We start from the raw sequence: 20,240 nt of genomic DNA, 5'->3' as shown, positions 1-20,240 counted from the left end.
AGGTGAGGAAGAAATATGACAAATTGGTAAGAGGAGGGCTGGTATTTATTTTTGTCTACGTTCAAACTTGAGATTCCAGGTGACTTTAAGAACAATTTCTTTAAAGCCGCTTGAAAAGAGCTGATAAGCAGTTGCTAGGTATCTAAACCAAAATAATTCCTGCTAATGGAAAGATTGAATTCTTAGTTTCTTTGAATATAAAGCAAAAGGTAAAGCATTCGGTCATCTGACTCATAAACAGACTTGCAGGCTCTGCCCCAGGGCTGGGTATTGGTAAACTGACTCCCGCTTTGTCGAAATCCACTCTTCCTGTGAGCTCATGGCAGATGCACTGTAAGCCCCGCAGTAGCTTCTGTGGACCAGTGTAGTTGCTATTTCAGTGAAAAACATCTTGAGGGTAAAGAAGCTTTTAGAAAATTTTCTTATACCTCTTTAGATAAAAAGTAAAATTAAGAGGAGAAATAGATGAACAAATTAGGAAAAGTCACTCAACTATAGAACTTCTCAAATTCTGTTCAGGTTCACAGAAAGCAGGTGCCTGGCTATGAATTAAATGATTTTATCACACAAAATATGAATGTGATCATTTTTATAAACCGGCTGCTGTGGGCCAAGTGACAAGATCAAATCCCATTATAATAGTCCCACCATCAACAGTCTATTAACTGGGGCAAGGCTGGAGGACTCCTCTAAGCCACCTGACTAGATGACAACATGCTGATTGGTTAGAGAAATGTGCCATACAACCCAGGAATACGAAGAAAACTATTCCCATGACACTAATTGCTGCTTGATCAAGCAACAAGATTCATGACAGTTCTATTCAGCATTTATCCACCTTCCACCAGGTATTCCCTTTTCTGAATAACTGTAAACGGACAATGACCAGAAAAAGCACGTGTTCCCCAGGATCATTCACTGCAGTATGTTACCGTCTTCCTTAATAATAGCTGTCACTTACTGAGATCCCCGTGTCTGTGGCCCACCCCCCTGGCAGGGGCAGCCGTAAGAACCTCTCTGTGTCTTGGCATTTGCTACAATGAAGTATTACCGAAACTGAGTTCCCTGTAGAGGCTGGCAGAAGGAAGATTTACCATTTACTATGCCAAATCTAATTTTTTTTTTTTTTTTACAAGAAATGTCATCTAGTAACTGAATTTATTTGGATGTAAATAACAACTTTCTGAAGCTGGTAGGCAGTTCTGGTTGAGTCAATGTGGGCACTGTGAGGAAATGTGATTTTTTGGCCCCAAGGGAGTAGAAATCAACTTAATGTCAAGTGTTTTAGATCCTATGTTCACTCAATCTTTAAAAGACTTCCTCATGAATATTAAAGGATTCAGGTTCTCATGGCCTATCCACTCTACCGCTTCTAAACAGCAATAAGAAAACAAAATGTTAGAAGGGAGAACAAGGCTCCCTAAATCTCAGTCTGCAATGATCCAGCATGCTTACAGCCAGCTCTGCAACAGCCCACTTAGAACTGTTTCTAAATGGGGGAAGTTTGTGTGTGTGTCTTCAAAGGAGTGTATCCCCAGTTATTAGGCTGTCAGAGACAGAGCTGGGAGGCCCCTAGAGATGGACTCATTCAGCTTTCTCATTCTACAGAAGAGGGAGCCTAGAGGGTGAAGTGATTGGGGAGTTAGGGACCAGGGAGAGTACTTGGGTTCCCAGTCAGGTGAGCACCCCCACACCACTCGGCTTCTGAGTATCTTTGATGCGGTCACTGCAGTTCTGCTTCACCTGAAAGAGTTGTCTGTATGCAAGTAGGAGGTCTTGTTTCAGGAGACTGTCAGGTTCTAATCCTACAATGAAGGCTTCAAAGCTTCAGACCTATGGGAGCCAGGGTCAGGGAAGCTGGGAAGGAACAGGTTTTTATGTCTGAAGAATTAGACTCCCTAGTTTTCCATTATCTGGGAAATAGATGACCTGGAGTGTAAGAAAAACAAAACAAAAGATTGTAAGATTATAAAATCTGACATTTAAAAAGCCAACATAAAAATCACTTTCCTGTGTATACACTCATATTTTGACTTCACTTCTACCCAGACATGCAGACTTTCTCCTTGCTGTACAGGATAGTATTCACTGTCCTTCACAATGAAAACTCAAATGTTTTGACTTCACTTCTACCCAGACATGCAGACTTTCTTCTTGCTGTACAGGATAGTATTCACTGTCCCTCACATGAAAACTCAAATGTCTTAAAATGTAGTGCCACAGAAGGGGGAAGGAGGGGCGGAATAGACGTGTAGTTATCCTTTCATTCAGCGGTTCCACTGCTGAATTTATCAGCAGAGGCAAAAAGCTGTTATCTGTGATAGCAACTATTTGTCTAATGTCCAAGGTCTGGTTTAGTAATTCAGGGTACACCAGTGTTGGGGAGTTTGTGGCGTTTTTAATCAACACTGTAGAAACATGAGAAAATGTTCATACCCAAATACTTTGCTACCCAAAGTTTGTTCCAGCAGCCTATCACCAGGGATCTGGTTAGAAATGCTGCCTGTGCCCCCCGGCCCCTCCCTCAACTGAATCAGAATCTGCAGTTTAACAAGATCCCCAGAGATGCACTTTAAAGTTTGAGAAGCATGCTCTAATAAGCGTGTGTGGTGCAGGGACAGTGCTAATTTATAATTATCCAAAAAGTATATCCACGTGGTCAAAAATTGGAAGGTACTTTGCAAAAATAAAAAGACCTTGAGTAGAGATAATCCCTCCTACCCGTAAGAAGCACCTGGCTTGCTGTAGGGCCTCAATAAAAATAACAAAACCTGGTGCCCAAGTTGTTTCCAGCTCATAGTGACCCTATAGGACAAAGTAGAACTGCCCACTATGGTTTCCAAGGAGCAGCTGGTAGATTCAAACTGCTGCCCTTTTGGTTAGCAGCCGTATCTCCTTAGGCACAGCACCACCAGGGCTCCATAAGTGACAGCTATTATTAAGGAAAGGAGTCCCGGAGGCGCAGTGGTTACGTGCTTGGCTGCTAACCTCAAAGTTGGCAGTTCTAACCCACTAGGTGCTCTGTGGATTTACAGCTCTGGAAACCTTATGGGGCAGGTCTGTTCTGTCCTATAAGTCACTGTGAGTTGGACCTTGATGTTGGTGGGGTTTTGGTATCATTAAGGAAGGTGGTAGGTACTGTTGTGGGGCCTTTTTTTTTTTTTTTAATGTGTTCCTTAATCTTGTTAAATCACAGTTTAGAAACTTAAAAGACAATAAAATTAATACGCTGTGTTTCCTTTAGAACTAGACATTAAAACTGGTTAACTTCTTGTGTTTTTCTTTTGCCTCAGTTATCAGGAAGCCTAGAGCTAAATTTAATACTCAGTACATTAATTCTATGAGCCTATCTTTCTGGAATATTTGCTTTCCTCTCTCTGACTTATATTTTCTATTTTATTAGGTTTTCTAGGCTGTCTCTTATAAATCACTTAAAATTCTTTCTGAAAATAAGGGTCCAAATTACAATAATGACTTTTAAAAAATCTTTTATTTGCCAGGCTCCACAAAGAGATGAGTTTATGAAACTAGCCACCTGCCTGCTTTAAATTACTTTTCTCCCTGTTTTTTTTCCACTTCTCAGGATACAAGTAAAACTAAAAGTTTCCTGGTTGCCTGCGCCTCCAGCGAAGGTCTCAGATGCCAGATAGCTCTGGAGGGTTGTTACTTCTCTTTCTTCCTTCCCAGACCACTGCAGGCCCTACAGCCCAGCCCCATGAGTCATTCCGCCTGCGGATTCGTTAAGGAAGAAGAGAGGCCACAGGCCTTTCTAAAGGCACGTAGACCACCCTCCAATAGCATTACTCACCGACCCTTCAGCTCCTTCAGACTTCCTCTGTAGTTGAAAAAGAGAGAGAAAAGTACGTGCTTACAACCACACCTCGTTTTTAGGATAATTCCTTGCATGCTACTATGTTCCCAAAGTAGATCGGATTCCTCTCCTTCAGTCTCGTGAACTTTTATCAGCCTGTAAACTCCAATTTCGGCTTCTTCACTCATATTCCTAGAGCTTAATGGTGTCTGGCCCCGGGGCTGGAGCCCAGTAGCCATTATTGGGTAGGCGGGTGGATGATGTAAAAAGGTGGAGATGCAGGAAAGATAGAAGGGGGAAGAGAACTATACTCTCTGATCACCTGTAATGTCCAGGCATTGGTAGGGCTTTATGTATGTTTAATCCTCAGCACAATCTTTATTTTTTTAATTGAGATACAATTCACATAACAAAATTTCCCCGTTTCAAATGTACAAAACTCAGTATGTTCACAGAGTTGAACGATCATCACCACTATCTAATTCCAGAACATTTCCATTACTCTAAAAGGAAACCCATTAGCATCATTCTCACTTCTTCCCTCTTCCCAGACCCACTAATCTACTTTGTGTCTGTATGGGTTTGTATATTCTGGATATTTCATGTAAGTGAAATAATACAGCATATGGCCTTTTGTGTTTGCCTTCTTTCACTTAGCATAATGAATTCAAGGTTCATCAATGTTGTAGCATGTATCAGTACTTCATTCCTTCTTATGGCCGAGCAATATTCCATTAGATAGATACATACATTTTGTTTATCCATTTTTCAGTTGCTGGGTTTTCACATTTTGACCATTATGACTAATGCTGCTATGAGCATTAATTTGCAAGTTTTTTGTCAACATATGTTTTCAACCCCTTTGTGTATATACCTAGGAGTGGACTTGCTGGGTCATATGGTGACTATGTTTAACCATCTGAGGAACTGCCAGACTGTTTTGCAAAGCAGCTGTACCATTTTAAATTCCCACCAGCAATGCATAAAGGTTCCAGTTTGTCCATATCCTTGCCAATGCTCGTTATTGTCTATATTTTTTATTCTAGCCATCCTAGTGGTATGAAGTAGTTTCTCATTGTAGTTTTGACTTGCATTTCCCTTATGACTAATGTGCTTTTCTTTTCATGTACTTATGGTCATTTGTCTATCTTTTTTGAGAACTGTGTATTCAAATCCTTTGCCCATTTTAAAAAACGGGTTACTTTTCTTTTTATTGTTGAGTTATAAGACTTCTTTACATATTCTGGATACTAGTTGTTGTTGTTAGGCACTATTGAGTACCTAACAACAGAATGAAATGCTGCCTGGTCCTGACCATCCTTACAGTCACTGCTATGTTTGAGCCTACTGTTGCAGCAACTGTGTCGGTCCATCCTGTTGAGGACCTTCCTCTTTTTCACTGACCCTCTACTGTACAAAGCATGATGTTCTTCTCCAGGGACTGGTCCAAAGTATGTGAGACAAAGTCTCGCTATTCTTGCTTCTAAGGAGCATTCTAGCTGTGCTTCTTCCAAGACAGATCTGTTTGTTCTTCTGGCAGTCCATGGTATATTCAATATTCTTTGCCAACACCATAATTCAAATGCATCAATTCTTCTTCGGCCTTCCTTATTTGTCCAGCATTCACAAGCAAATGAGGCAATTGAAAATACCATAGTTTGGGTCAGATGAACCTTAGTCATCAAAGTGCTTTTTAACACTTTAATGAGGTCTTTTGCAGCAAATTTATTTGCCCAATTCAATATGTCATTTGATTTCTTGACTGCTGTTTCCATGGTTGTTGACGGTGGATCCAAGTAAAATGAAATCCTTGACAACTTCACTATTTTCTGTTTATATGATGACTACAACCTTCAGTACGGATTACACCTCAACATAAAACAAAAATCCTCACAACTAGATAGCTGATAAGTGATTTGCAAATATTGTCTGTCATTCTTTGAGTTGTCTTTTCATTTCATTGATAATATCCTTTAAAACACAAAAATTTTTAATTTTTACAAAGTTCAGTTTATCTATTTTTCCCTTCCTTTGTTGTACTTTAGGTATCATATCTAAGAAACCACTTCAAGGTTACAAAGATTTACACCTATGGTTTCTTATAAGAATTTTATAGTTTTAGCTCTTACACTTAAGCCTTTGATCTATCCTGAGTTAATTTTTTTTATATGGTGTGAAGCAAGGGTCCAATTTCATTCTTTTGCAGGTGAATATCTGGTTGTTCCAATACCATTTGTTAAAAGACTATTCTTTCCCCATTGAACAGTTTCGAGGCCTTTGTCAAAAATCAATTGACTGCTGGAAACAACCTAAATGTCCCTCAGCAGATGAATGGATAAACAAAATGTGGTATATACATACATGGACAATGGAATTCAAGCCTTGAAAACATCATGCTGAGCAAAACAGATCAGTTGTAAAAGGACAAATACTGTATGATCTTCCTTATATGAAATAAGCAGACATATAGCAAACAAAGATTATTAGTGGTTAACAAGGATGGGAAGGAGAGGGAAAGGAGGAGTTTTTGCTTAGGGGCATTGAGTTTATGTTGATGGTAATAAAATGATTTGGAAAAGAATAGCAAAAATGGTTGCACACTTGAAGACATAGCCAATGTCACTGAATTTTACAAGTAGAAATTGAGTTGCCCTATGTTTTGTTACAGGAAATGCTGGTGGCTTAGTTAAGATCTACCACTGGTATCCAAAAGGTCAGCAGTCCAAAGCCACCAGGTGCTCCTTAGAAACCGTATGGGGCAGTTCTACTCTGTCCTATAGGGTCACTATGAGTTGGAATCAACTCGATGGCAATGGGTGTTGTTGTTTGTTTTGTTATGCATATTTTCACAATTAAAAAAAAGAAATTAATTGGCCATAAATGTTTGAGTGATACAAATGAACATCCTTATCTTGTTCCTATGCGTAATCTTTTGAAGCAGCTATTTTTTACAAATGAGTAAAAATACCTGCCCCCCAGCCCTGTGGAAATGAGGCTCAGATGAGGAAATTGAGGCCCAGACAAGTAAGTAACCTGTTCAAGGTCACATAGCTAGTTAACAATGGAGCCAAAATTTAAACCCAGCTCTGACTCCACATTCCATACTTATTCCCCTCTGCCTCCTTATCCCCTAAGGAGTGGATCAGCAACTGAGAACTTCTGCAAGGTTTCTTTTCTGCTTTCATTGTCTCTTTCAAACCACGCAATAATGAGTGGTGGTAGTGTGGGGGTTAGTGTTCCTTCTTTTACAGAAAAGGACACTGAGGCCTAATGAAGTAAAGTGCCTTGGAAGAAGTGGGAGTCAAACTCAGCTCACCTGACTCAACTTTGTGGTCTGACAGAAGGAAGAGGGACCTTCACTGAGTAGTTAGATGTATTCAGAAAGGCTATGTGGGGGTTTTCTAAAAAGGAATAAATAAAAGATATAACACAAACCCTGAACAATAGTAGAGGAACAAAAGTGTGCAGAGAAAAAAGCAGAAAAGCTTGAGGACAAGGTGTATGGGATGTGAAAGGGAAGGGACAAGGAAGGAGAGGAAAATGAATTGACATTCTGATTAGTAAAGAAAATGTCAAAGGAAAAAAACCATCTCTTTACATGAAAGAACTTTTAAGAGGATTTGCATTTTTTTTTTTTTTTTTGCTAAAAGAATCTCTTCTGAAAGAGAGAGAATGCAAATAGGTAATATAAAAATACTTTGTGAATTTGCCCAGGTGGATCTAAAGGTGGCCCTGCCTTGAGGCTGAGAGCTAGAGCTAGATAGAGCACCTTCAGTATCTCCTGCTGAGCCCTCTAGAAGAAGCTCCATCACTGGAGAGGGAGCTCTTTGTGCAGATTGCAGCTGGAATCCCCAACTTTCTTCACAGGGCTGGTCTAAAAAACACCCAGTGCCGTCGAGTCAATTCCGACTCATAGCGACCCTATAGGACGGAGTAGAACTGCCCCATAGAGTTTCCAAGGAGCACCTGGCAGATTAAAACTGCCGACCCTTTGGTTAGCTGTAGCACTTAACCACTACGCCACCAGGGTTTCCACAGGGCTGGTGGAAGGATTAAATAAAAATGCCACGGAAAAAACTCACTCTTGCACGTGGAAGAGGCTCTGGAAATACTAGTTCCATTTCCCTTTCCTTTATGGGACGCTTATGAGACCCAGGCCCTAAGAGTTCCCCTGACATGAGATTCCAGGAATAGATTGTACTGCACTGGAAACAAGTGGCCCTCATCTCTCCTCTTTGGCCCAGTTCTTTCTAGCAATGTGCTTTCCATCTTTAACCAAATAACTTACATATGGAAGCCTCTCCTGCCCCCAAAGAAGGCTGAGATGGTTCAGATTCTCCCTATGGAGAAGTGGGCCCTGGACTAAGCACCTCTGGGGAGTGTCCTTCAGGCTTTCAGTCCTTCATCTGGGAAGGATAGGGGACAGTAGAGTTTGGCTGCAGCTTCCAGTGCAGGTCCAGGGGCTGATGTGAAGACAACTGGGGGGTCGGGGGAAGAAGGCCAGAGAGGCTCCTGAGGTGCAACAGGCCCCTGATGGTGGTCACCTGCTGAGAGGAGGCATTTTGGGATTCACAGAGGTGTGACACAGGTCAAGCCCCTCTGATTAGGAGATGAAAGTTACTCTTTGGGAGAGTTAGCCTCTCAAAGCAGACAGGGGAAGAGCCTAATGAAAGTGGAATAGGAACCACCCTAGGAAGAAGGGAGGTCAAGGAGAAGGCTTCCAGGAAGGGTCTGCCCGGGCCTCGAGGGTCAGCTACAGCTGAAATTTATGACAGGTGGGCAGATTTTGACAAGAGGGGATTGCGACAGGCTGGGCATACTGAGAAACCCAAGGCTGCCTGAATCCAAGGGAGCTCAGGCTGTGTCATCTGCACTCCAGAGCTGTCACTCTGCACCCTCCCTGGCTTTTCTCAGCATATCCCACATACTAACCTGCCTTTCTCCTCTCCCACAATTCATCCTCACTCTGCTCCCTTGGTCCTACTCTGCCTAGCAAACTCCCATGCTTATTTCAAGACACAGCCCCAGTGTCTCCTTCTAGGGGAGGCCTCTCTTGGCTTCCAGGCTAGAGTAGGGCTCTTTCTTCTACAGACCTGAGAGGACAGTGGGATGGGGGGCACCTCTCTATTACAGACAGCGTCTGCCACACAGGCCTGCATGCCTGATCACCTGCTTCCTGGCAACCCTCCATTGGCTTTCAGCTTCTGGGAGGATAGGGCTGTATCTGATTGGTCTTAGTGCTCCCACCCCTTGGCCAGGGGCCAAGCCTCAGGTGACTGGCTATGAGGAACTCCCCACCCCCACCCTGAGGACCACTGGGGGCTGGGGGCTGCAGGCAGGTTACCATTTCCATCAGCCTTGTAGTCATCAGGGAGGAGCTTGTCCTGCCGGTAGCCCAGTATGAAGGCCAGGAAGGAGAGAATGAGGGCATCGCCAATGCTGAGAATGGCCAGCATGAAGGCCCAGCGGATGGTGCAGTGGCCCAGTGTATACTTGCCCGTCTGCTCCCCGCACATGCGCCGTACCTCACTTGAGTCCCAACCATCTGGGTAGACCAGGCAGCCAATCATTAGGCCTGTAGCTGAGAGGGCAAGAGGGGGTGCAGATGGTGTCAGACAAGTGAGCCCAGCCTGCTACCACCCCTCCCCTTGCACTGCTGTCTTGTCATCTCTTGTCTCCTTGTGTCAGTAGCCTGAGAGGCACAGCTCCTACCATCCTTCTTGTCGAGCATGGGTGAGAAAACTGAGGCTCCAAGAGCTACAGTCAGTGACTTGCTCCTGGGACCAGTAGTCAGGGGCAGAGGCAGAGAGTGAGCTCCTCAGCCCAGGAAGTGTTCTCCACCACACCAGGCCATCCTACCAGACCTTTAGCCACTTTCCTCCTCTTGGACTCAACCAGTCACTCTGTACCCTGGCTTCAGAGCCCTCCAGAGAACTCATCGCTCCTAAACGATGCACACCTGTTTGCATTTCAACATCTCTGAAATTAGAATTGTCTTATGCTCAGTGTAATAAGAAAGCCTCAGGTCATAATTTGGTTAATGTTTTTTCTTTTTACAGTACATAAAATAACAATGCGGCACACGAGTCAGGTATTTCATTCAACGAATGAATACAGGAGGCTTTCCAGCCCCACCACCTGTTGCTTCCTTCATGAACCTACCACTCATGCAAACCATTCGCCTCACCCTTACCCAGTGCAGCACAGTGCCGCTGCCCACACTTCCCTCAATTTAAGAATCCCCTGGGATATTTGGTTAATATGCTGATTCCCAGGTGTCTTCCCTGGGAATTCAGTTTCAGAAGGTTTGGGCTGGGCTCAGGAATTTATGATTTTAAAACAGCACCAGGTAATTCAGTAAGCAAGTCTGGGAAACACTAGGCTAGACTGCTGGATTTCAAGCCTCTCCACTAACTAGCTGGGTGACTCAGAGCAAGCTACTTCAGCTTTCTTTGCTACAGTTTCCTCATCTGTGAAATTGGGATTCTAATAGAACCTACCTGTTGGAGTTACAGTGAGGTTCAAGTGAGTTAACATTGGTGAGGTGCTTAGAACAGTGCCTGCTACATACTTAACGCTTCATTATCCCATCCTATGGGTTTTTATGGGTACACCTTCACTGGAGTCCCTGTGTGGTGCAGTTAACATGCTCTGCTGCTAACCAAAAGTTTGGAAGTTCAAGTCCACCCAGAGGCACCTCAGAAGAAATGCCTTGTGATCTACTTCTGAAAAATCAACCATTGAAAACCCTATGAATTACACTTCTACACTGACACACATGGGGTCACCATGAGTCAGAGCCAACTCCCTGACAACTGGTAAATGCCTTCATTGACTTGGTATTTAAAGCTAAACATTCATTTTCTCCTACCTTACCCCACTTCTCCCATCCCATCCCATTAAACCACTCTAAAGTCCATTCCTCCCACCCCCAAACTGTGACATCTCTCCAAAGGGCTGAAGGTATTTAGTGGTGATATTTCAGGCTTAGTGACAAACTGAGAGTGTTTCAAGAAAATATTTAGGGTGGGGGAGGGGAGCCCTCCCAGAGCTCTGTGGTCAAACCTATGTAGCCAGGCCCTTCCCCACTTGATGTGAGACCAGCCCTTCCGTGCCTAGCATGGCCTCAAGCTTAAAGGGGACCCCCACAAGTGCTCAGTGTATAGGCAAATGTGGAAAGGAAGCTGTCTTTCTGGACTTGCCATTCTCCCCACCACTTCTCCCCTTGGCCTCCGTTTTCCATAGCATCTCCCTATGAGAGCTCCAGAGAAGAGCCTTTTACTTGGAAATAGGTTGTGAGCACCCTACCCACCCACCTATGGCTCTGGGGTACATTGGGGATCTTCCCCGTTTTTGGTCTCGGGGCTCTAAGTAGAGGCCTGCCCAGTGTTCTTAGGCAATTTACTTACCCTTTCTGACTTCCATTCTCTCATCTGCAAAATAGGAATAACAATGCCTCTCTTATTAGGGGTTATAAAGATTAAGTGTGATCATGTATGGAAAATGCTTGCTACAGTGTCTGGCACGTGGTAAGTGGCCAATTAATCTTAGTTGTTGCTATTGCTATTGGCATTGAAGTCCAATGGAAGCAACCTTGATGAATGTGGATGTCATTAGAGCTGTTCACGAATGTTCCAGGTACATATGAGTCGGAATCGACTGGACGGCGATTGGTTTGGGTTTTTTTTTTTTTTTTTTTGGTCCTTCTTCCCCTCCCTACACTTGAAGTTAGGCAAGGCCATGTGCATCCTCTGGCCAATGAAATGTAGGCAGAAATGTGTGCACTTCCAGGCCAGAGCATTTAATTGCTGGTACAAGACCTTCCAGGGCCCCCTTTCCTTTTGTAATAAAAACAGCCAGATTGTAGCTGCTCTAGCCCAGGTCTCACAGGAGAACAGTGAGAGCAGAGCCCCCAACCAAGCTTCACTGAGCATATACTATGAGTAGGAAATAAACCCTTGTTTGAAGCCACTAAGATTTGGAGTGTTGGTTCTTACTGTGGCATCTCCTCCTCCATCCTGACTGATAAAGTTGATTTTTCTGTGTTTCACACTTACCAAGCACATAATATGTACGCTGCTGGCATAGTGGTTAAGAGCTACAGCTGCTCGCCAAAAGGTTGGCAGTTCGAATCCACCAGGCACTTCTTGGAAACCCTATGGGGCAGTTCTGCTCTGTCCTATAGGGTTGCTATGAGTTGGAATCAACTTCATAGCAGCAGGCTTTTTTTTTTTTTTTTTTTTTACTATGTACCAGGCCAAGTATTTTACATGCATTATATCATGTGATTTTCACATGAACCCTGTGAAAGGGGGTACTGCTGCCACATTCTGTAGATAAGGTTACCAAGGCTCAGAGAAGACAAGCCACTTGTCCTGCCTGTGTTCCTAGGGGTTGGGACCTACACTTGGCAGCCAGAAGCTCCATCAGTATTGTTAAACTGCAGCCTCACACTGCCGCTGGCATCAGTCCACCTCCCTTTCTCCCTCCCTTCCCTGGTCCCAGCTCTTGGCAAGGCTAATCTCACCAGTTTTAGGCCTCTTCAAATGGCTGCATCTACCAGCGGCTGGCTGTGGGCCCACTCTCCCTGCTTCTCTCCCTTCCCCCATGCCACAGAATGGAACATGATTCCACCTTCATCTTCCTCCAACATAAATGTTTCATAGGACGGCACCTGGTCACCGCTGCTATCAGTGTCTCCAGCTCTGTGGCCCAGATGGAGCTGGACTCAGATGGCCTGTTGGCCCTCCCTACTCAACACACCACCCCCGTCCTCTGGCAATGCCTGCTCAGCAAATGGCACCTGGGTGGGTGGGTGGAGGGCGACATAGATTTCTGGCTCCATCCTCCACCAACTCCCACACCTCCATCCCTTGTCCTGCCTCCTCCTCCACCAAAGTGCTCCACCATATGTTCTCACTCCCAGTTCAAGAGGCTCCTGACTCTTCTGCTCACCTCCAGTACCTCCCTCGTCCCCACCTGTCTGCCATTCAGCTTTCTAAAGTGCCGTCCTGACCAAGGAGCTTCAGCCGCCTAGAAAATCAAGTTCAAATTCCTCACCCTTACTTGCAAAGACCTGATCCCAGCCTATATTCACTTGAGAAAAAAGTTTACCAAGCCCCTTCTATGTGCCAGACGCTGTGCTGGAGGTACAAAGACGAGTAGACAAGGGACAAGGTCGCTCCTCACAATAGAGATCACAATAGAGGGGGAGAGAGAAATACTGATCTGAAGGCCTCAACTTCCTTCCTTCTGTCTCTCACCTATGTACACACCAACCCTAATCTTTTCAAGATCCTGATATTGCAATTAATCTCCTGCTATACAGACTCATATTTTCATGTCACAACCAACAGATTACACTGGCACATCTGCCCTAGGCATGGCAAATCAGTGTCATGCTCTACCTGGGGCAGCTATTCCTGCCCCAGTGCCTGTTCCCTTCAGAACCTTGCCCTCCCCAGCCATCCAAGGCCTGCCCTTGGCAATCTCAAAGAAAAGTAAGTGGTAAATGCATTCATCCAAATAGCCTAGGCCCCACCCTGGCATACTGGACCAGAATCTCCAGGGGTATTTCTTTTGAAAGCCCAACCAGGCTTAAGATCTAATGTGTTAGTGACACTATGTCACCTCTCCCAAGAGTAGTCACAGGAATGAGGCAATCCTAACTCAAAGGAGTGTCTCTTTGATGGTGACTCTAAGGCACTCTGAAGCCTAGTTAGCAAATATGTTTCTGGAGCATGTGTAGTGGGGGTTAGGACAGTAGAGAGAATGAAAGGGATGGTTATGTCTCCAGCATTCCATGACCTTGATATGAAGGACCGGAGTCCATTCAACTCCTCTTTGGTGCAAAGCTGCTAAATCTTCCTTTCCCCTTCTTACTTAATATGGTCACCCTCCACCTTTCTTCCCAATGCCCACTCCAAGATTTGCCTCACCCCTCCTCCACTCTCTCCCTGATCATACAGAGAACGTGCAGAGGAGAGTGAGATAGGGGCCAGGAGGAGGCAGCTCTGAAGGCAGGCAAGTGGCCTGAGTGCAAGATTTGGCATCAAAGATTCTGTCCCTCACTACCTGTGTGCTCAAAGTCAAGTTACCTGCAGAGCCTTATCTATAAAATGAGAGGACTATTCACTTCCCTGGATAGTGGTGAGGCTCTTCCAGATGATATATGTGAAAGCACTTTGTAAATTGTTACACGTATGTAAATGTGTGCCTCATTAAAAATGTCTCTGGAACACAGTGTCTTGAGACCTGTTGCCCCCGTCTGCCCTCCCACCATCCCTGCTCACCAGCAGCCAGCTGCATCCATGCGCAGATCTTGTAGACGGTCGCTGTGTTGCAGACGAAGAACAGGCTGAAGCAGATGATGGAGCCTATGATAAGGAACATGGCCAAGGCCACAAAGAACATGGCAGTCTTGAAGGCTCTGGAGGGGATGGAGGAGAAGTCCAGCGGGCCGCCTTTACAGATAAGCTCGGAGGACAGCACGTTGCCCACGCAGTAGGAGAAAAGGCCGAAGTATCCCGCCTGGGGTGTGTTGACACTGTCACCGATCCAGTAGGGTTGGATGAAGAGAGCCATGACCAGCACAGAGAAGCAGATGGTGAGCGTGCCCCACATCACACCTATGGCCCTCGAGTTCCGCACATAGTTGGTATGGTAAATCTTGGCTGCCTCTTGGGCAGGCAGCAACTTCACCATGATGAGAGCAGAGGGCCCTGGGCTGGGGGCCCGAGGGCTGGAAGTCGCTGACTTTGTGGATGGAGGCCCAGAAGTAGGCCCCTCCTCAGCTGGGTTTAGAGAAGAAGAGGTTGAGGTCAGGACACGAGGTGAAGGTCCCTCCAAGGCAGGGGAAAGGGGATTGATAAGGCAGGGAGGACAACTTCGACCTCTTCAGGGGAAACTTGCCCGGAGCCTGGGTCCGCTGTAGCCGGGCCTGTCTTCTATCTCCTGCCTCCTCGCAGGCCCGCCAAGGTCTCAGGCCTGCCAGCGCGGCCCAGCCCCCCTTTCCAGCTCGGAGCTCCGGAGAGCTCCGCCCCCTTCGGCCGGGCCGGGCTCCTCCTCCCTCCCTCCTCGGCGAGGGAGTGTTTCAGCACCGCGGCCAGCGCCCCGGGGCTCCGGGAGGAGGGGGCAGGGCTCGGCTGCCGCTGAGAGAGGAAAGGAGCCGACCGGCCCGGGGAGGCGCGGGGAGCCACTTGAACCACCCAGACTCAACCGGAAACCGATACTCGCTTCGCCCTCCTGAACGGAGATGGCAAGAATCGGGAGGGTGAGGTTGCGGCTGCCACCTTCCTCCCGCTCAATTACTGCCACGAAACCGCTTCCCGAGCGCCATTCCCACCCCAACCCAGCCCTCCCTGCTCCCCCGTTGCTTTCCCGCAACTTCCAGCCCGCTCGGGGCCAGCTTCTTTCCTAGTTCTGGCTTCCGTCACTGGTTTCTCGTCCTCGTCATTCAGTCAGTAACTACTAAGAGCCTGTTACGTGTTATACCCTATGTTGGAGAGTATCTTCCCCAAGCAAGAACCGCAGAGATTAAAACACAGGGCTCCCGCCCTCAAGACAGTGAGGGCCTCGCCCTCAAAACGCTGTTTATGAGCTTTCTCAGACCTTAGCGTATGTTTTTTTGCTCAGTGTCTTTCTCCCCTTGTTTATGAGTGCTGCAGATTTAGTTTTTATTCTTATTTAAAATTTTTTTTTCCTGATTTTATAGGTAATGTTTCTTGTAGAGAACTAGGAAAATTCAGGAAAGTATAGGCAAAGAACCGAAATCACTCATAATCCCAACATCAGGAGAGACAAGATCATCTTAAGAACATGGATTTTGGCTTCAGACAGACTTGATTTGGAGCCTGCCTTACTCCTGAGCCTCAGTTTCTTCATTTTTAAGGTGGAGAGGGGATTAGGTAAAATAGCATACGTAGAATGTTTAGCCCAGTGCCTCGTGTTGTTATTTACTAGGTAGCACTACCAACATTTTGATTTATTTCTGTTCTGTGCATACTGCTTTACATGGTTGGATAATAACGTATAAACAATTTTGTATTCAAGTTTTTCACGTAGCATTACGCCATTACTATTTTCTCACGTTAAGTTTTTCAAAAAAAAAAATAATAAAGCATGGTTTTAATGCTTATGTAATGACGCAGAATATGTATATACCACAATTATTTAGTCATTTCCCCATTTTGGGGTGTTTTGATAGGTTCCAATTTTCCACTACTAAAAACAACCCTGCCTTAATCATATTTGTGACGTTACCTATGTTTCCTCAACACCGTATGGCTGTTTAGAGCTTCCCCTCCCATAAGGTTCATGCCTCCCATATGGTTTATGCCAGCCATAAACTCAATTACAATTAAAAAAAAAGCAAGTAAGAAATAGTATGGCTTGTTTTATTTTTAGAACTTAACATGCTAATACTTAATTTCATGAGGAAAAACACATTTCTCAGTGAAATTTTTGCAAAAGAAGCTTAATGAGGACTGACTAACTCAATAATATGCTAAAAGATATTGTACATCTGTTTTAATAAATTCATTTTTTGGTATTGAATCATAGTTGTTTAAATACCGTAGTGAAACAGAGTCTAGAATTAAACACCAAAACACTTAATGTTTAAGATAAATGGAGATTGATTCCTGCCTTATTAACATAACTGCCGATAATCCCACCTCATTAACATCATGGAGGCAGGATTTACAACACATAGGAAAATCACATTAGATAACAAACAAAATGGTGGACAATCACACAATACTGGGAATCATGGATTAGTCCCATTTTGGGGAGATACAATTCAATCCATAGCAATATGTCTTAATTTTCATTTTTTAAAACAATTAAGAATGTGATCCACTGTGCTTTTTCTGGACTTGGATTTTAGAACTCCTGTAACTCCTCCAGCATCCAGTGGCCTAACTGAGAGGAAGCTGGTTTCTGACAACAGTGAGGCAGTGTTGCAGTCAAAATACTCTCAGGTGTATGATAGAGCATCTAAGAAGGCACTCTCCAATCCCTGCTTACATTTCGCCATCCTCACAGCCATTATGCTTTAGACCATTTTTGTAGCCACTGTGTCAATCCATCTCATTGAGGGTTTTCTTCTATTTTGCTAACCCTCCACTTTGCTAAGCATGATGTCCTTCCCCAGGGACTGGTCCCTCCTGATAACATGTCCAAAGTATGTGAGATGATGCCTTGCCCTGCTTGCTTCTAAGGAGCATTCTGGTTGTACTTCTTCCAAGACAGATTTGTTTGTTCTTTTCGTAGTCCACGGTATATTGGATATTCTTCGCCAACACCACAATTCAAAGATGTCAGTTCTTCTTCAATTTTCCTTATTCATCGTCCAGCTTTCACGTGCATATGAGACGTTTGAAAACACCATGGCTTGGGTCAGGTGCACCTTAGTCTTCTGACATCTTTGCTCTTCAACACTTTAAAGAGGTCCTTTGTAGCAGATTTACCCAATGCAATGCATCTTTTGATTTCTTGACTGCTGCTTCCATGGCTGTTGATTGTGGATCCAAGTAAAATGAAATCCTTGACAACTTCAGTCATTTCTCCATTTATCATGATATTGCTCATTAGTCCAGTTGTGAGGATTTTTGTTTTCTTTATGTTGAGGTGCAATCCATACTGAAGGCTGTGGTCTTTGATCTTCATTAGTAAGTGCTTCAAGTTCTCTTCACTTTCAGCAAGCAAGGTTGTGTCATCTGCATAACGCAGGTTGTTAATGAGTCTTCCTCTAATCCTGAGGACACGTTCTTCTTCATAAAGTCCAGCTTCTCAGATTATTTGCTCAGCATACAGATTGAGTACATATGGTGAAAAGATACAACCCTGACTCACACCTTTCCTGACTTTAAACCATGTAGTATCTGCTTGTTCTATGTGATCCATGTACAGGTTCCTCACGAGCACAATTAAGTGTTCTGAAATTCCCACTCTTCACAATGTTATTCATAATTTGTTATGATCCACACAGTCGAATAACTTTGAATAGTCAATAAAACACACATAAACATCTTTCTGGTATTCTCTGCTTTCAGCTAGGATCCAACTGACATCGGCAATGACATCCCTGGTTCCGCATCCTCTTCTGAATCCAGCTTGAATCTCTGGCAGTTCCCTGTCCATATACTGCAACCACTTTTGAATGATCTTCAGCAAAATTTTACTTGTGTGTGATATTATTAATGATATCGTTCTATAATTTCCACATTTGGTTGGATCACCTGTCTTGGGAATAGACATAAATAAGTAACTCTTCCAGTTGGTTTGCCAGGAAGTTCTTCCAAATTTCTTGGCATAGGCCAGTGAGCACTTCCAGCACTGCATCTGTTTATTGAGCCATCTCAGTCAGTATTCCATCAATTCCTGGAGCCTTGTTTTTCGCCAGTGCCTTCAGTACATCTTAGACTTCTTCATTCAGTACCATAGATTCCTGATCATATGCTACCTCCTGAAACGGTTGAATGACAACTGATTATTTTTGGTACAGTGACTCTATGTATTTCTTCCATCTTCTTTTGATACTTCCTGCATCGTTTACTATTTTTCTTGTAGAATCCTTAAATATTGGAACTCGAGGCTTGATATTTCATGAGAATTTGAAATTTTTATTTCTCATTCCCTCTTGCCTCCCTCCTCCCTCCATTTTGGTCAGGATTTGTCTCTAGAATCATTGATCAAAAGGCTTAGTAATGGTTGCCAGGCATCATACAATTCTGGTCTCGTGGCAAAGGAAGCAGTTGTTCATAGAGGCAATTATCCACACAATCCATTTCCTCCTCCTATTACTGACTCTCCTTCTTCCTCTGTTGCTCCAGGCAAATAGAAATCAATTTTTGTGTCTTGGATGGCACTGACAAGTTTTTTTCCTTTTTTAATTATTATTGTAATTTAGTTGAAGGTTTAGAGAAGAAACTAGCTTCTCATTAAACAATTAGTACACATTATTTTGTGACATTGGTTACCAACTCCATGACACATCAACATTCTCCCCTTCTCTACCTCAGCTTCCCCATTACCAGCTTTCCTGTCCCTTCCTGCCTTCTCGTTCTTTCCCCTGGGCCAGTGTGTCCATTTAGTCTTATTTCTCAGAGTTTCTTAATTTTTTTCATTCTTTTCTCTGATTTTTCCTCAAACAAAGTGGTATCCAAGGATTGTCTTCAATTTCACTGATCCTGTCTTCCATCGTTTCAAACCTACTCCTCAAACTCTATGGCACTGACCATTTCTGAAATCTTGTTATCTTTTGCATTTCTAGTTGCTGTTTTTATATCATTTCTAGTTGTTTGTTTGTTTTGACATTTTGTTCCTGTATTATTTTTCCTGAATTCTTCCATTGTTTTGTCGGTTTTTCCATGATTTTATCTATTTTTTCCTCATTTCTGTCTGCTTTTTCCTTCAACTCTTGGATAGCTCTGAATATTAGAGATCTGAATTCCCTATCAGGTAGTTCCAGTGCCTTTTGTGCTGCTGGATGGTCATCTGGTGTTTTATTTTGGATGACTACTGGAACCATCCTGTTTTTTCTTTTTTAATATTTGATATTGTTTGCTGTCTTTGGGACATTCAGAAGTTATTTTCTTTGTTTATTGATGTAGATTTGTTTGTTTCTTCCTGCTTTTTTGTTTTATTTGGTTATGTCTGAGCAGGCAGGCTGGGTGTTCTTTGTTATTTGCTCAGCTGTGGGAATGATACTTCTCACCACCTTGTCCAATGGGCAGGGTCAGTCGCTCAGCTATGGTGCAGCAGGGCATGTCCAGCAGAAGGGGAAGGGCTTGCATGGGCTGTTTGTGGCATGTACTGGGGTCAACAGGGCTGGGCCAGGGGTCAGTGCAGGGCAGGTTCCAGTAGACTGTGCCTGTGCTGCTTGGGGGTGAAATGCTCAGTGCATGGTGCAGATAGGCAAGAGGGAGGGGGAGGCTGTGGTGTGTGGAGCAAAGTGAGCATGGGAGACAAGAGAAAGAGGAGAGAGAAATGGAAAACAAAAAAAAGGTGCTGAGGGAGTCTGCCATTGGAGCGTCACAGACCCAGGGAAGCCATGGTGCCAGTGGCTCTCTAGCCAGGCAGTAAGGCACAGCCCATCAAGAAGGAACAGATATAGCACATGCTGCTAGGTGGGTGGGACAAAGGAAGGAAGGGAGAGCGAGATAAGAAACTAGATAAAAAAGAAAAGGAGAGAGAACCGCCGCTTGGCTAAAAAAAAAAAAAAGGCTAGGTGGTTGGAAAAAAGGAATGGAAGGAATGTAGAGAGAGAGAAGAAATTGAGAAAAAAACAGATACCAAGTGGTTGGGAGGAAGGAAAGCAAGAAGGTAGAGAGAGACATGAAACTAAGAAAAAGAATGCCCCAAGGGACCCCTGCCAGAAGCAGGTCCCCAGCCAAATGGTGCTGCACAGCCCATTGAGAAAAAGTGG

At 44.2% G+C, this 20,240-nt stretch overlaps 1 protein-coding gene across 1 annotated transcript; it reads right to left on the bottom strand.

The window, feature by feature from the left end:
- Positions 1 to 1,674: 1,674 nt before the first annotated feature.
- On the bottom strand, positions 1,675 to 14,515 carry LHFPL5 (LHFPL tetraspan subfamily member 5). The gene is made up of 3 exons (XM_064294451.1): positions 14,104 to 14,515; positions 9,116 to 9,392; positions 1,675 to 1,756 (listed from the first exon to the last, which is right to left on the bottom strand). The coding sequence occupies exons 1-3, from the start codon at positions 14,513 to 14,515 to the stop codon at positions 1,675 to 1,677; spliced, it is 771 nt and encodes a 256-aa protein (XP_064150521.1).
- Positions 14,516 to 20,240: the final 5,725 nt, after the last annotated feature.

The sequence above is a fragment of the Loxodonta africana genome, chromosome 1, assembly GCF_030014295.1.
Source record: "Loxodonta africana isolate mLoxAfr1 chromosome 1, mLoxAfr1.hap2, whole genome shotgun sequence".
Taxonomy (NCBI): domain Eukaryota; kingdom Metazoa; phylum Chordata; class Mammalia; order Proboscidea; family Elephantidae; genus Loxodonta; species Loxodonta africana.
This window is presented reverse-complemented; position numbering and strand designations above follow the sequence as displayed.